This window comes from Diplotaxodon limnothrissa, linkage group LG7, assembly GCF_057381915.1.
Source record: "Diplotaxodon limnothrissa isolate DT_005_m linkage group LG7, D_limnothrissa_male_GT1.1, whole genome shotgun sequence".
Lineage (NCBI taxonomy): Eukaryota > Metazoa > Chordata > Actinopteri > Cichliformes > Cichlidae > Diplotaxodon > Diplotaxodon limnothrissa.
Genome location: NC_140602.1, coordinates 23,980,710 through 23,997,951, shown reverse-complemented (window position 1 = coordinate 23,997,951; position 17,242 = coordinate 23,980,710). Strand labels below are relative to the sequence as shown.

The 17,242-nt window shown below is 39.0% G+C and overlaps 1 protein-coding gene across 1 annotated transcript in view; it reads left to right on the top strand.

The window, feature by feature from the left end:
• Positions 1-17,242, top strand: part of LOC146628317 (copine-8-like) — an 87,888-nt gene that overhangs the window by 35,488 nt on the left and 35,158 nt on the right. The window contains exons 5-6 of the mRNA XM_085359462.1: positions 6,618-6,657; positions 13,579-13,655. Of these exons, the coding sequence (XP_085215588.1) occupies positions 6,618-6,657; positions 13,579-13,655 (117 nt within the window). The remainder of the gene's footprint in view (positions 1-6,617; positions 6,658-13,578; positions 13,656-17,242) is intronic.

Here is a 17,242-nt window from a genome sequence, read left to right as displayed (position 1 = left end):
ATGAAAACACATGTCGACATGCCCAGATGCATTGAGTTATGATATGAAACTAAACAATATATTGCATTGTATTTGAGTTGTAAAATACTGACTGTTGATGATAACCTCTCAACCTCACTTCATACCTTTACTGTATGAATCAAATGACATAAAGAAATGATTCTCATTTGACACACCAGTCTGTTTTAAAAGAACTGCTTGTAATATTTCTCACAGAAAATACAGACCTAAATATTCTGTACTGCACCATCTCACAATAAAAATAAGGAGAGATGATGTTCATCTATATCATTCAGCCATAGAGAATGTGTTTTTGAATGTCTCTGTTTGTAAAAGTATAAATAACTCAAGCATTTCTGTGCATGTGCTTTAATGTTTGTGTGTATATCCCTGTGGACCAGAGGAATGTAGTGCAGACTTTGCCAGAATATCATACAAGATGTTAAAAGCTGACAAGTAGTGAAGAGTGGGTGATGGGGAGTGTGTGTGTGTGTGTGTGCGTGCGTGCGTGCGTGCGTGCGTGCGTGTGTGCGTGCGCGCGCGCGCCGTCTAGCCGACTCCCTGTGGGGCTTCTTGTGAGTGGGTGAGCATCAGGCCCTTGTTACTGTCTTCTGGGCTGATGGTCCTGTGATCACTCGCAGCTAGGACATGGCGACGCCCACACACTGCCTGCCCTCAAACCAAGACAAATGTCCAGATACACACACACACACACACACACACACACTCATGCATACACTTTACTGCTCAAGCAGTCTTTTGCACTCATGTTGAGCTTTAACATGCATGTACACACACAGGTTCTTTCTCATTACGGGACCAGTAACTGCACTCGCCTCCTGCTTTGTCCTGAGGTCTGAAACTCATTTCATTGCTGCTCCTACACTCCTTCCTTACCTCCATCTTCTTTATAAAGCTTCAAATCCCTTCAATAGACCCATATAGCCAGCTAGCACTAAGCCCCCACAAACTGCCCTTATAGACGCTGGCCATGCCGAATGCTCCCCTACTTTATTTATTTATTTGATGGTTTGAGATGCTCCCCCTGGGTGGATGGTGGTCTAATCAAGTGTTGCAAATTGGATCAGACCTCAAAAAATGAAGTGAAATGCTCACCAAAAAAGGAATACAATAAAGATATAGCTATATAAAAATATTTAAGGTACTCAAGAATAAAAGAGTGGAACCAATTTCAAGGTCAGATTTGCTTAAATATATTAATGTTGAATATCTCCTGCAAAACAAAGACCTTTACAGAGCAGAAGAAGAAATTCACCATGAAGAATGCATGTCATGTTTCTTTTCCATTTTGGGGGAAGAAAAAAAACAATAAATATTGACTGAATTTGAACTGAAAAACAAAATAAATGATGGCACGGTGTGAAAGACACACAGCTTTATATATAAATGTAAAAGTTTGTGCATTAGAGGAAGCCTCTCTTTCACTGTGGTAATATTAATACTGCATTATTGCTGTAATCCAGAATGTTAACATTAAAATACGCTGAAAACAACAGGAAACATTGAGATTTAAAATATAGACAAGATGTGATTGGGACAAAGAAGCAGGCTGAAAACTAACATACAAACAATCCAAGATGAAAGAACAAAATATTCCCTGTGTATGTACACAAGGAATCGAACAAAAGAGTGTGAGAAGAATTGAATATAGTCTGTTTTATTCTGTGTTTAGTTGCAGAAGTTTTGAAGCCTATCCCAGCTACCATAGGGCAAGATGCAGTGTACACCCTGGTTAACATAGAGGGACAGACAAGCATTCACACTCACTCATCACATTAACATAGGAACACAGTAACAATTAACATAACAGAACCCACACGAACACGGACATGCAACTCCACACAGAAAAGCCCCGGCCAGATGGTGGAGTCCAACAAAGGTCCTTCATGCTGTGAGGTAATAGTGCTAATCGTGCCACAGTGCTGCACTGGGATGCGAACTTTTCTATCCAAAATTAATTATTTTTTGTAAATATAACATGCATGTCAATATTCTTAATCATAAAATACTTATAATGCATAATAATACGCATTTTAGAAGAAAAAACGGTGACTAGTGAAAATGCGCACATGCGTTGACACTAAAAACACTAGTAACAGTAGAAACAACAGCAAATAGAAAAATGTTGCAAAAGTACACAGAAAAATCGAGCTGATAAGCTAACAGTAGATAGACGTTTGCTAACTGTAACAAATATATAGTATTATACTTTTAAATGCAATCCTTTACAAGTTTTTTGCTCTTTTACTTCTGCAGTTGTTCCATCACGTTATTGTGTCCCATTTTTCCATTTACAGATATTTAAGGTTTTTTTTGACCTTTTAGAGCCACCATACTTTTCTCTAAGGCAACAGGGTCGGTGTCAAATAATGAGGTCAGTGTTGAATCTCTGAAAGCCAAAAGATCAGGTCTCAGACTGCTTCTGAGAGTTTTTCTACTCTTGGTTTGGTATGATCTCAGTGAGCGGATATATCCTTAATGTCGTCATGGCAGACACATAACTCTGCAGCTCCACCCACCTGCTTTTTCAGAGCTTTTGTTTGTGAGGGGCAGCCAATCAGAAGAAAGCTTTCTGAAAGCAAAAGGGGAGAAAGATACAACTTAATAAAGTGGCCTTGGACTACATGAGCTGAAGGTCGGATGGTTTTTCACTTCCTTTTATAGCAGTATTTTTGGTAAAACATCATCTCGATCATGTGAGTGTAGAGGCCGCTAATAAAATATTTGTGTGATATCTTGTGTCAGTCAGCCTGAAAGCTTTTCAGTGGTTTATGAAGCTGTTAGGAAACAACGCTGAAGTGTCAGTGAGCCGTTGTCTGTTGTTTGCCTGCCTCTTCGGCCCCATTTATTTGTGCGCTGTCATTAGTCATCGTTGCTCAGTTCAAACAGAGCTCTGAGCAGCAACCCCCCACTCCCAAAGACAGACAGCGCAGGACCGAGAGAAATCCTGTCTGGCCCAGTGCCGATGCAGAGTGACGTCATCTACATAAACATTCACGCACGAACGTCCAGTCATACACAGCAAATGTGCACTCACAAGACGCCATGGGACATCTACTCTAGCACTCTTGTGTGTGTTCGTGTGTATGTGCGGGTGAACATGTGCCGCCAAATCATCATACATACATCTTTTTTTCCCCCGCTCTCCCTCTCGTGCTCCCTCTCTTTTTTTATCTCTTGCTCTCTTTGGGTCTCTTATAATTAAATAAAATTAAATGAGTCATTTATGAACCTTTGGGAGTGACAGAGGCAAGGGGCGAATAGAACATGAAGCGCACCTGTGCATTTTGCTGGCAGCGTGTTGCGTAACAGTAGCGTGTCTTCCTTGCGCTTATGGAAATATATTAGTAATGGCACTGTACTCGAGCTCGCTTCCACATCCTGTAGTGACACACGGCATCTCCCCGTTTTGTCAGCAGGCGCCTTATCGTACATGGCATGCTGTCTGTAGAAAGAAACGCTCAGGCTCTTCCATTTACACACTCGGCTGCACACTGCTGCACATACACCGCACTCGCATATTGACACACACCTGACACACCGAAGGAGGTTTCGTGGTGCAGGAAATAAATAAAGGTGGATAAATTGCTCTGTGGGGAGCCAAGTAGATTAGATGGCATGCACAACATAGCTGCTGCGTTTGGTTTTGGACCAATGTTAGGATGGGCAAATACAGGAATTGCTCATTTCTGAATCCTTGAACTATCCACCATTTCAATGGTGGATAGTTACAAGTACTTGGGGGTTGTTCTTGATAAGACCCTGTCCTTTGAGTCACATCTTGCTGCTACAGTGAAAAAGGCCCAACAAAGACTGTACTTTTTAAGGAGGTTGAGAGGTTTTAATGTTTCATCTGAAATGATGACTCTCTTTTATAAAAGTTTTATTGAATCTGTTTTAACTTTCTGTATCATTGCTTGGTACGGTAGTATGTCCATGGATAATAAGACCAGACTTAACAATCTGGTTAAAGTGGCGGGCAAGATTTCAGGGAGGTCTCAGGTCCAGCTTGTGGACTTTTATAACAGGCAGGTGCTGAGGAAGGCAACCTCTGTCCTGTTGTGTTCAGATCATCCTCTCTTTAACGATTTTCAACTGCTTCCATCAGGTCGTCGTTATAAAATGACTGCAGTGAAGACAAAGCGACACAAATTGTCGTTTGTACCTAGTGCTATTATCTTAATTAACAACACTAAATTGTAAGTGTTGTTGCCATTGCACATTGCACTTTTTTCGATGGAATATCTAGGTTGTTTTATCAGGCTTATATTATATTATAGTATTTTTTTTTTAATGAGTGTACGTGATGTGTTGGTTGTATGTTTGTTGTTTGTTTTGACATACTGCGAATCAATTTCCCATCAGGGACAATAAAGTTACCATTGATCATTGACCATTGATTGACCTTTACGAGCGTTTGTTGGGAAGCGGCAATCACAGATGGAAGTCATAAATCTGCAAGATCTGCCACATTTATTTTTTCATTTGACAACTGTAAGCTCGGTGGGCACCAGAAAATTAACACTGCATGCCTCAAGAGAAAGCCTGTTAGTTTTTAGTAAAACCTTCAACAGCATCAGAAGGAGCCAAGTGAAGCTTGTTAAGCTGCCTAAAGTGATTACATTTGAGTCGGTGTCTTTTGGGTCTGAATAAAAAGTGAAAACTGAGGGAGTTAGAACGAAGCTTCAGGGCTCTGTTTCAGGTTAATGGCTCAAGGCCACATTTCCTACCCACTAGTGTAACACAACCAAATATCCAGCTAAAAAACAAAACAAAACAAAACAAAAAATTATTGGTCCAATTTTTCCATTGAGTCAAAAAGTTTGTTATCAGATTGCCCCTGGTGGGATACTGATTTATCCAGACAACTCATTATAGATTAAGGGAAGAATGAATATTTAGTGATTGTACATCACCTTATATCATTTTCAGTTTGGACAGACTGTAAAAATGAATTGTTGCTTATAGTGCTACAGGCAGTGTCACAATCGCTCTGTTAATGTTTTTGTCATCTGGTGTTAGCATCCTCTCAGGTATTACCAAAGTCCAGGGGACTTGTGCATCCAATGCATTCTCTTACCATACATGAGATCTTGTTTGGTGTTGGTGCACTGACAGACTAGCTACAACAATACTGGGTGCCAAGAGCACTCCATCCATCCATCATATACTGCTGAAGTATGGTGGTGGTAGCAGCAGGCTAAGTAGAGTGTCCCCCGACCTGCAAGTAGGTTGCAGGTCTACCCCGTGGGGTTTCCTGTCACTTGCGTGAAGGGCTGTCAAACAAAATGATGCTCAGATACTAAATCAATACTGAAAATTACTATAAAAACTACTATATTACTGCTCTTCTAATTGGTACACAATTTCAAATAGCACAGTTGCAAACAGGCAGGTAAAAAAAACCCTCAACACTAGTAGTAATATGTACCGTAGTTAAAAACTTTGAGAGGAATATTGAGAGGTCATTAAATCTCATTAAATTTTAACCTGGTTCAAGTTGTTTAATTTTGACCTAATTTTTAATTTCATTTTTACTTGTTATTTAGATTTAGACACTAAATAAATTGTGTGGTTGGGTTTAGGCACTTAGATGCACTTGCTTATAGGTTAAGACTATAGTTTGGGTTGAAATACATCTGTATGAAAAATGACAAACCTAGAGTGACACGCTCATCATGTTAATACATGTACAATAACCTGATGCAGCAACAAAAACTGCAGGACTGGTGCCTCTCTGGCTGGTTCCAGACCTACCCAGACTCTACTCGAGAGTACATGTCTCGAGTAAAATCTCATTGGAGTTTCTTATTGCTTCAGTCAGTGGATTTGCGATTTAGCTGAAATAGAACAGCTAAACCTTGAGGCAATGCGGGGCCTTGTTGTGCTTTAAAGTTAACAATATTCCCAGATGCAAAAATCCTCCAAAAGCATTTAAGCACCTAATCACTATATTACTCATTATGAGTGTAAGAATGGACCACTGAGATCCATTAATCTGTGACGGGTGTGTTTGTGTATGTCTGACTGTGTGCAGGTGCATGTATGTGCATATGCATATATAATATAAATACTATAGATGATAGTTATATGAAGTTTTATAAATGTGGTGTTTATTGAATACAATACGTAGCATGCTGACTCTGGTTGATTCCCTGAATATTTCTCTGTGTTATTTCTTTCTTTTTGAAATATATTTTATGCAGTTTTTAAAATAATCTAATTGGCATTGTAGATACATACTGACTACAAACCAAAAGCTATTAAACCGTCATAATTGAAAGCTGGAAAATTTGGGTGGTAAAATTGCTGAAGCCTTCACCTGACTTAAAAGTACTGAGCCTGGTAATTATGTACCCACATGCATGAAATCGTTTTAGTGAAGCTTTTGGTCCCGCCATCACAAAACCTGTGTTAAGCATGAATAGCTTCTTTACAGTGATTAGTGAGAACTGCTGTACCTTGCATTAATGCCTCTAGATAATGAAGGCAAAAAAAATGACACTACGGTCCCCTTTCAGTCACATATCTGTCAGTCAGTTTGTGCTGCCACTGTCCATGTTCGGATATTTAATCTTTTTTCTTTTTCTCTGCAGGTATGATTTAGACTGCAAGAGTGACAACCTCTCCAGACATGTGAGTGTCTCTTTCACCTCAGCTGTTCAACAATCAGCCATGCATTCATTTAAATTTTATACAGCCACAGTTAACCTTCCAGAACAATAGCAGCCTGATTTGAATCTGAATGTTGGGGGTAAAAGTAGTGATCATAAACACACATGCAAAGCAACCAAAGAGCTTTTCAGGGTGACAAGGTGGACTATTCTTTACTGACCAAGTCAAGTAAATGATCTCAGTCTGACTGAACTTTGTTCCATTTACTGAAGGCCAGAATAAAGGCTGAGAGCCACACAACAACCAAGGGCTGAGGTTTAAAGTGTTTCCTTATGTCTGTAGGTCACCAAGACCTCACACCTCATAGATGCTGTTCATGTTTAAAAAACAAAGAAAAACAAAAAATATCAGCTGATTAGAGATAAATCAGGGCACTGAATTATGGGTGCATCTGCTACTTTGCATATACTCTTTCTTTTAATTCAAATTCAAATCAAATTCAAATTTTATTTGTCACGTACACAGTCATACACAGTACGATATGCAGTGAAATGCTTAGACAACTGCTCGTGACCTAAAGAAAAAAAAAGGAAAAGGCTATGAATAAGATAGGAAATAAATATGAAAAATTAAAAAGGGTAAATTTAACTAGGAAGGAATAAAATATAAAAAAAATTAAGGTTAAAAATGAAATAACTGTACAACACAAATTAGAATGAAGGGTAAATTTAACTGTGAAAGAATAAGATAAAATATATAAATTAAAGTTGAAAATAAAATAACTGTACAACAAAATACACAATACACAGTATAGAACTATATAAGAATGTATGAAGAAATATAAATAAATAAATATATATATACACACAATAACAGCAGCTGTACAAGTATTAACTGGAAATGAAGAATATAGTGACCAGTGTTGTGCAATCCACATTAAAATAATACTTTTTTGATACTTTGGGTTTTCTAGCACAAGTTAAATGCAAAGCGATCGAAAAGTTCCTGAAAGTTAAATACGAATTTATATTTTACCAGTCTTGCCGTTAAAGTCATCTTGTGCATTTTCCAGACCACGTTCAGTTCAGCTGATAATTTGAAATAGCTTTTTGGAAGCTGTGTTTTGACACATCTGGGAATTGACCGCAGTGCTTAATAAAAACAGACGGTCCCTGAAGGCAGCACATCAGTCAGGTGTTTGATTGTGAGCACACATTTGTTTTCACAAATGTAAAGAGAATCAGAGCAGAGGTAAAATGAATGAGCCATGCAATGAGATCTATTGCACGGAAACAAAATATAAATGCCAGACATGCTAACATGTGAGGCGATCGTGGCTCAAGAGTTGGCCGTTCGTCTTGTAATCGGAAGGTTGCCGGTTCGAACCCCGGCTCTGATAGTCTCGATCGTTGTGTCCTTGGGCAAGACACTTCACCCATTGCCTACCCATTGTGGGTGGTGGTCAGAGGGCCCGGTGGCGCCAGTGTCCGGCAGCCTCGCCTCTGTCAGGGCGCCCCAGGGCAGCTCTGGCTACAATGTAGCTTGCCATCACCAGTGGGTGGATGACTGAATGTAGTGTAAAGCGCTTTGGGGTCCATAGGGACTAAGTAAATATGAGTTAAATACCGGCCATTTAACAAAGAGGAGCCTGAAGGGGAGATTGGACAAATTGAAATGAGGTATTGCTTTTTTATTATTTTATGGACTGATTTCCAGAACATTTTGGCCACAACTCATATGAGTTAGTGTGGCCTTAACTTCAAATAAATACATGTTGTTTGTCTTTCTTGTGATAGTACTTATGGAACTTACACTTTCTTTGAGGACTAGTTTAAATGGATAGTTATCAATCAATTTGCGCTGACCCCTAAACTTAGGCAGCAATGCTACAGAGGCTATATATCTTAAAGTTCTCATTCATGTAGGTTCCATTGTTTTGTTTCTAATTTAATATGTTGAACATGTCATCTTTATCAAAAGGTGGTTTATTAATATAACAAAGAGATTAAATTTGGAGAAAAACACTGTCCTGGGCATTAGACAGCAACTCCAGGAAATAGAAAAAGCTCAACAAAATGATCAAATAAAACGCATAAATATCAGACACAGCTTCTGATCAGCTTTGTTATTTCTGGTTTTGTTTTGTCATGCTGCTGCTGATTAAGGATTCTGCTTTTCTGAAATTTGATATATCCCTGGCTTAAAGCTACAACATTCCCTTTCAGTTCAAACAGAGGTTTGAGCAGCACTAGTTCAGTATAAAACTCTCTCTTCACCTCAACACCCAGCCCCATTTCCTATTACCCAGTTTCGACCTCACTGCCAACTGCTGGCGGAGCTCTTTTCCTCAGCCCCAACCTCAGCGTGCCCCGAGGCTTCCTCTGTGAGCAGTGAGCAATGTGAGTGCTGCAATTCACTCTAAGCATGAAGGCTGAGGACGCTTGGATGCGTCCTGTCGTCATTGTGGATGTGTGGGATAGGAGATCTGGCACACAGTGATGGCTCCATTGTCCAGTTCATTCCTAGTCGTGTGGCTAAAAATGAAGAAAAAATGCAAACGCACACAAGTACAGTATCTTTTTTGGCAGCTTCAGTGGCACCCTTAGAGGATGCCTCCCTTCTCCAATCAAAACAGATGTTTTCCCCCGTGCCATATGGTTCACATACCTTTAGTACTTAAAGCTGCAGGAAAAACAGTTCAGAAAGGGGACATACAGTAAAGTTGGATGTAAGGCTAGGGTATGACGTTCTTCCTAAGCGCTGCTTGTCACCACGCACAGTTATTCAACTCATGTTTTTTTGTGGAAAAATACACCAGTGCTTCTCACAAACAGCGGTCTCATTACAAAGTCTTTATTCAGCACTCGATGATAAGCAAATGAATCCAGGCGGAGAAATTGCTTTTTTGTTTGCAGGCAGTAATTAAATTAACTGGCTGGTGTTCCCTCATGACTGCTTGAGAGACGGCTGGATTTTACTGGAGCTTTTATTCCCTTTATTAAATGTCTTGTGGTTAGAAAAGCACATCACATCTTGTTATTTGTTTAACAGCTTTTAAAAGAATAGTGGCATTTCCTTTATTAGACTGTTCACAAGTGTGATGCAAGAAATACCTACTGAGTGCAACAGGCTTAAAGCCCAAGGGTCCTTCAAACAAAGTTCTGTTCTACCTTTGGTGTTGTTTGGTGCTGATGACACACCTCTTATAGTTTTCTGAAGACTTAGGATTTTAATATTTTATGTGTATTTTTGTTTTGTTCAACATATTTTTCATATTATTCAAGCTAAATTTTTAGTCCATATTAAAACAATTTCTTGTAATGTGTGAGATTGTGCATATGATATGTACATATTGTATATACAATTCTGCCAAAATTCTAATTGGATCAGTAATATCCATCCACTCTCTTTAGATGGATGGATGAAGTCTATTCTAGCAGAATCTGTGTTCACTCTGGATAGCCTGCCAGTCCATCACAGACCAGACAGAGATAGAAAGTAATCATAATCACACCTACGGCTCAAATCATCATTTAACCTAACAAACATCTCTTAGGGATGTGGGAGGACTATTGCGTACTTGGAGGAAACCCACGCAGGCACAGGAAGTTGTATTTATATAGCACCAATTTACAACAACAGTTGTTTTGAGAAAGGTACTGAGAGAGGAATCTTTAATGATCAGATTTTTTATGAACAAGTACTTGGTAATGTTGAGAAGGAAGAACTCCTGTTCAACAGGAAGACACCTCCAGCAGCCCCAGGATACAAGGAGGACAGGCATCTACTACAAACAATTGGAACTGAGGGGGAAGTCAAAAGAAGAGTACAGTGACCAAGGACAAAACAACTATGGAAGAAAAAGACTAAATTAATGACATGAAGTAGCGACATATACATGGGAAGATGACAAGTAATGCTCATGGGAAGTCCCCCCAACAGCCTGAGCCTATAGCCGTGTAACTTGGGAATGATTCATTCCTGACTGCAGGCAACAACAACAAAAACGTTTTTGAGGAATAATTTTATTATTGAACAACAACCATGTTCTCAATGAACCCAAAAAACTCATTAATATCAAAGCTGAATGTTTTTGGAAGTAGTTTTTAGTTTGTTTTTAGTTTTAGCTATTTTAGGGGGATATCTGTGTGTGCAGGTGACTATTACTGTGCATAATTATTAGGCAACTTAACAAAAAACAAATATATACCCATTTCAATTATTTATTTTTACCAGTGAAACCAATATAACATCTCCACATTCACAAATATACATTTCTGACATTCAAAAACAAAACAAAAACAAATCAGCGACCAATATAGCCACCTTTCTTTGCAAGGACACTCAAAAGCCTGCCATCCATGGATTCTGTCAGTGTTTTGATCTGTTCACCATCAACATTGCGTGCAGCAGCAACCACAGCCTCCCAGACACTGTTCAGAGAGGTGTACTGTTTTCCCTCCTTGTAAATCTCACATTTGATGATGGACCACAGGCTCTCAATGGGGTTCAGATCAGGTGAACAAGGTGGCCATGTCATTAGTTTTTCTTCTTTTATACCCTTTCTTGCCAGCCACGCTGTGGAGTACTTGGACGCGTGTGATGGAGCATTGTCCTGCATGAAAATCATGTTTTTCTTGAAGGATGCAGACTTCTTCCTGTACCACTGCTTGAAGAAGGTGTCTTCCAGAAACTGGCAGTAGGACTGGGAGTTGAGCTTGACTCCATCCTCAACCCGAAAAGGCCCCACAAGCTCATCTTTGATGATACCAGCCCAAACCAGTACTCCACCTCCACCTTGCTGGCGTCTGAGTCGGACTGGAGCTCTCTGCCCTTTACCAATCCAGCCACGGGCCCATCCATCTGGCCCATCAAGACTCACTCTCATTTCATCAGTCCATAAAACCTTAGAAAAACCAGTCTTGAGATATTTCTTGGCCCAGTCTTGACGTTTCAGCTTGTGTGTCTTGTTCAGTGGTGGTCGTCTTTCAGCCTTTCTTACCTTGGCCATGTCTCTGAGTATTGCACACCTTGTGCTTTTGGGCACTCCAGTGATGTTGCAGCTCTGAAATATGGCCAAACTGGTGGCAAGTGGCATCTTGGCAGCTGCACGCTTGACTTTTCTCAGTTCATGGGCAGTTATTTTGCGCCTTGGTTTTTCCACACGCTTCTTGCGACCCTGTTGACTATTTTGAATGAAACGCTTGATTGTTCGATGATCACGCTTCAGAAGCTTTGCAATTTTGAGACTGCTGCATCCCTCTGCAAGATATCTCACTATTTTTGACTTTTCTGAGTCTGTCAAGTCCTTCTTTTGACCCATTTTGCCAAAGGAAAGGACGTTGCCTAATAATTATGCACACCTGATATAGGGTGTTGATGTCATTAGACCACACCCCTTCTCATTACAGAGATGCACATCACCTAATATGCTTAATTGGTAGTAGGCTTTCGAGCCTATACAGCTTGGAGTAAGACAACATGCATGAAGAGGATGATGTGGACAGAATACTCATTTGCCTAATAATTCTGCACTCCCTGTATAAGGAACATCTGTGCCGAGTATGGCCTGGAAGTCCAGAGTTCAAAATGGGAGATCCCCCCCGTAGGGTGGTCAAGAGTGACCAAACTAAGACCTTGTGGGACTTCCAGATACAGACATGCAAAATGGTGGTGGCTAACCAACCGGACATAGTGGTGATGGACAAGCAGAGGAAGACCGCCGTAGTGATAGATGTAGTGAGACCGAATGACAGCAACATCAGTAAGAAGGAACGTCACTACAAACTGCTCCCCGGGCGCTGGATTGGTAGCTGCCCACTGTTTCACTGGGCCTTGGTATAATCCCACACGTGGGACTATAAGGGGTTTGGAAGTACAGTAAAAAAAAAATATATATATAATTTTTTTTTATTAGAGAAACCCCTCAAACCTTTTCTCTCTGTACAGTGAATCTATAGCACCACAACTCCTAGCCTTAGACTTTCAATGGTGCAGCAGGCTAGGGCTCCTCGCTAGTAGCACACATGTTAAGGAAAGGCCAGAGTGTTTTTGTCATCCCTTTTTGTTTTGAGACCTCGGCTGGGGGAGAAATATACTGATATATATCAGTATAATATATCTTTGGAGCAGCTTTCTGCCCACTGGACTCAACACGGCTCATCTGTCAAGCACTTTTATACGCGTGCATTCTCAGTCTCGTAGGGGAGGACTTAGTATCAGTGCATGAGCAGTCCACTTTTTATGCAAGAATTCTCTGTTTTGCTGGCCAAGGGCTCCTCATCTCTACACTGACTCCTCTCATGTGGTCACCCTGCAGTGATCAACAAGGACACTAGTCTCTTTGCACGGTGGGCTTAGATGTCAGTGTGCAAAATAAATGTGGATGGAGAAGGGAATGTGACATTTAATTTGAGTGATGTGTTTCTTTTTACCCTTCACTTTAAATCTGCTGGAGAAACAGCTTCAAATGAGATATTTCCAATGCAGGTGCAAATGCAACTTTGTTTACTTTGTTACTTAATTATTTTGTTTTACCTATAGCTTTTTGTTTTCTGTTTTCCACGTGGCGCTGCTGTGTGGTATCTCTGTATGATGGCTGTTTGTTCAGTCATGCTGAAGCCACAGCCAGTCACATAATCGGCTCAGCCTTGTTTGTTGCAGCTGAAAAAGATATTGCAATGATAAGTGGCAGGGTAAAATGGTACAAAATCCTATAATAAAGACTGAAATCACTGGATTTTGCAAGCTAAAAAATATAAGAGAATATGTTGTATTTTAGCCTATAAAATCACAAATTAATAATTAAATGTCTTGAATTAATATTAAACCGTCTTTAAGGACAGATTTAGGAAAAGGAACAAATGCAAAAGATGTATAAAGAAAATTGTAATGAATGTTCCTCTTTAACTCATAAACCTTCTTTTCCCTTGTTTAATGCAGGACTTCCTGGGCCAGGCCTTCTGCACACTGGGTGAAATTGTCGGCTCCCTGGGAAGCCGCTTAGAAAAACCTTTGACGTAAGTGGCACACACCACACAATGCACGCACAATGACCAACAGTCAGCACACTCTTGGAATATGATTTTTGCCATTTTAAAGTGATGGGCAAAAATATTTGTATTACATTACTCTAATCTGGGAGTCAATAGGTAGCTCAAAGAAGCTGTTAAAATTTTAGATCATGTAGGCGTGAACTGAAAAGCAGCATGTGATTTTAAGATTGCCATTGTTTGTCTTCGAAGTGAAGCAGCGGCATGAAAATGAGTAATGATGTTGATGAAAGCCTACGCTGCCTCCAACAGCCAAATGAGATGAACACTTTAACAGCAGTAGAGCTAATGACAGACTGCAAACATGCTGAGATGGTAAAAATCAAATATTGAAAAAGGACAGTTCACCCAAAGTGAATGTGTCAGTGATGAGCTCACACCTCCTTTTTGTAGAAGCCTTAACTGAACTTAAGACTTAAAGAATCTCATCAGAGATATTTTAAAATGAATGAATCTGTGATTTCATCTTCTCGGTTGCTAATTATAGCAGGAAAAAAAGCAGTGATTAGACCTGTAGCAGTTCATGTCAGATTTACGCTCGATGGGGTGTTTATGTTAGCTTGGAAGCATCCTCTAGTGCACAGGAAGTCTGTCCCCTGCTAGCATTTTTGACAGTTTCTCTCCAGTATTAGCTAGTACTGACAAAAATAAACATAAACAGTGGAGTAGTACATTCAGAGGAAGAACCGAGCTGTTAGCCTAACTGCCAACATGCCTTCCATACTGAACAGAATTACAATTATCATCACACAAGGTTTGACATTACACAATCACAATTCAATCATCAATTTCAAAAAGTACTAACAAGTCTGGTTTGAAAACATTGTATTTTGAAGTAATGACTAATTGTCAAGGTTCCCAGCTTTTTAATCGTACTAGTTGTAGTAGGATTCATTATTCACCAGTAGATCAGCAGATTCAGGTTTATTTATCTCATAGGCATAAATTTGTTCACAACTGATCAAACCTGTGAATTGGTTCAAATTACAGGTGAAAACAACTTTGGAAGATACAGAACTATGCAAAGGTTTTAGCTACTTGAGGTATTTATATTATTATTAATCACATAATATAAAGTGTCCAAAGTATTAAAAATGGTTCTCTTTGCTGACGATACAAACATTTTTTGCTCTGGTGATGATCTGCAGAATTTATTGGAGGATATGACTAATGAAATAAGTAAAGTGAAGTTCTGGCTTGATAAAAATAAATTATCATTAAATTTGAATAAATCTAAACTTATGTTATTTGGAAATAGTAGTTTAAATACAAATGCAAAGATTCAAATAAATGGTGTTGATATTGAAATAGTCAGTGAAAATAAATTTCTGGGGGTAATAATAGATGAAAAACTTAACTGGAGAGCTCACGTAAGATATATTCATTCCAAAGTATCACGAAGCATTGCAGTACTAAACAAGGCAAAACAGGTATTCGACAGAACATCACTTCATATTCTCTACTGTTCACTGGTTTCACCATACTTAAGCTATTGTGCAGAGGTCTGGGGCAATAACTATAAAACCACATTACATTCACTTTTTACTCTTAAAAAAAAAAAGCAATTCGAATCATCCACAATGCAGGTTATAGGGAACATACAAACTCACTATTTTTGCAGTCTGAAATATTGAAAATTGACGATATAGTGAAATTCCAAACAGCACAAATTCTATTCAAAGCAAAAAATAAAGAACTGCCAGGTAATATTCAGAGTATGTTTTTTTTTTGAAAGAAGGAAGTTATAATTTAAGGGGTTTTTGTAACTTCAAAACAATGAAGGTACGTACTACAAGAAAAGGCTTTTGTGTTTCTGTTCATGGAGTGAAACTATGGAACAGGCTGAATATGGAATTAAAGCAATGTCCAAACATAAAACTGTTCAAAAAGAGTTATAAAAATATGATCTTCTCGAACGATAAAGACAAGGAAAATATTGAAATTAAGTGAATGTCTCTATTTAAAAACAAACAAACAAAAAACTCATGATGTGATATTATAGTATAAAGTATATCAGAAATCTGTTCGCTATTTTTATTACAAATTATATCAGTAAGGAAGCTGACTAAATATTAACTGATAATTTATGGCAAAGGGGTGGGATTAAATAAGTGTGTACTTCTTCCCACTCCCTTTCAATATGTAAATTAATCAGAACGGGGTTTTTTGTATGTAATTTGCATAGTATTTTTTTCTCTCTTATTTTCTTTTCTAAATGTACTTGTATATTGTTTCACTGTTTAGTGACAAGAAGAGCAAGTCCAGCAATTTCTTGGTTCAAATACAAATAATTTATCAGTATGTAGGGCAAAGGTTAGGAGAGAGGTACAACGGTGAGTATCCATAGCCATTTGTAAAACACGGTGGAGGCTCTGTCATGGTTTGAGGCTGCAATTTATCCAGCTCTGTTGAGGAGCTCATCTACTATCACACTCTGCCAATCCAGTAAAAACCATACTTGGGTAGAAAAGTGCATAATGGAACACTATCATTCATATTGGGCCTCCCCGGATCTTGGACATCAACGTAGGATCGTCTTAACAGAATAAATGGAACAGAAGGCAGCTAACATCCAGAAAGAAGTTTAATTTTTTTTTTCACGAAGAACAAAATACAATAATCAAATTGACTTCAGTGATGCACAGAATGCGTTTTAGTCTGCGACAATTTCAACTCCACGGGCACACTTTAAAAAACCATGGCAGTGGATTGTCAGACCTTTAGATGGAGTTGATCGGCTATCCAGATTTGTATCCAGATGTAAGTCTTAACTTAAATGGGGAAGTCAAAAGTACAGACATTTGCTAATATATTCTCATGAGTTTTGAATGCTTCATGGGTATTTAGAAAATCTAAAACAGTTCAAGGTTCTTTAAAAATATTTCATTAATAATACTTTAAATATAAACAAGGCGACTGCACGAATACAGCCCAATTTAAAATTACACAGAAGTGAGAGTTTTGTTTACTGCACGAAGGCTCCTCATAAATCATGGACCAAAGTTTCCTTGGAAAGCTTTCTTGTAAATTCTCCAAGAGGTCTTCAGACTTCTTTTTGGTTGTTAGCTGCATCCTGATATTATTGCAGCTTCAACCCACAGAGCAGAACTAAAGAACCTGTTCGTCTTGTTTTAATTTTCCACCAAAGACAGTGAGCCATCAGCTGTCCAACCATGGTCTGATCCCCACGTCCTCCAGTGGGTGTCCTTTTTGTGTGTGCATATGTGTGTGTTAGAGTGAGCGAAAGGGAGAAATTGAGTGAGCTGAAAGTAAGTGGCCATACTGGCATCTACATCCATTAGTGTGTGTCTCTCTCTGTCAGTGAGTGTGTGTCTGTGTGTGTCAGAATCAACGAGCGGTTGGAACTGAATGGGTTTCCTAAAGAATGATACACAAGAAATATGATGTAAGAATGTGTTGCTGTCACTAAGTTATGTAATCATCTCTGCCCGTAGTCATTCACTGTCTTTTAGATTTGTGATTGTGTGTGTTTATTTGTGTCTTTGTGCTTTCTTTCTAGCACCTACATGTTTTATTTGTAACTTTTTTAGGAT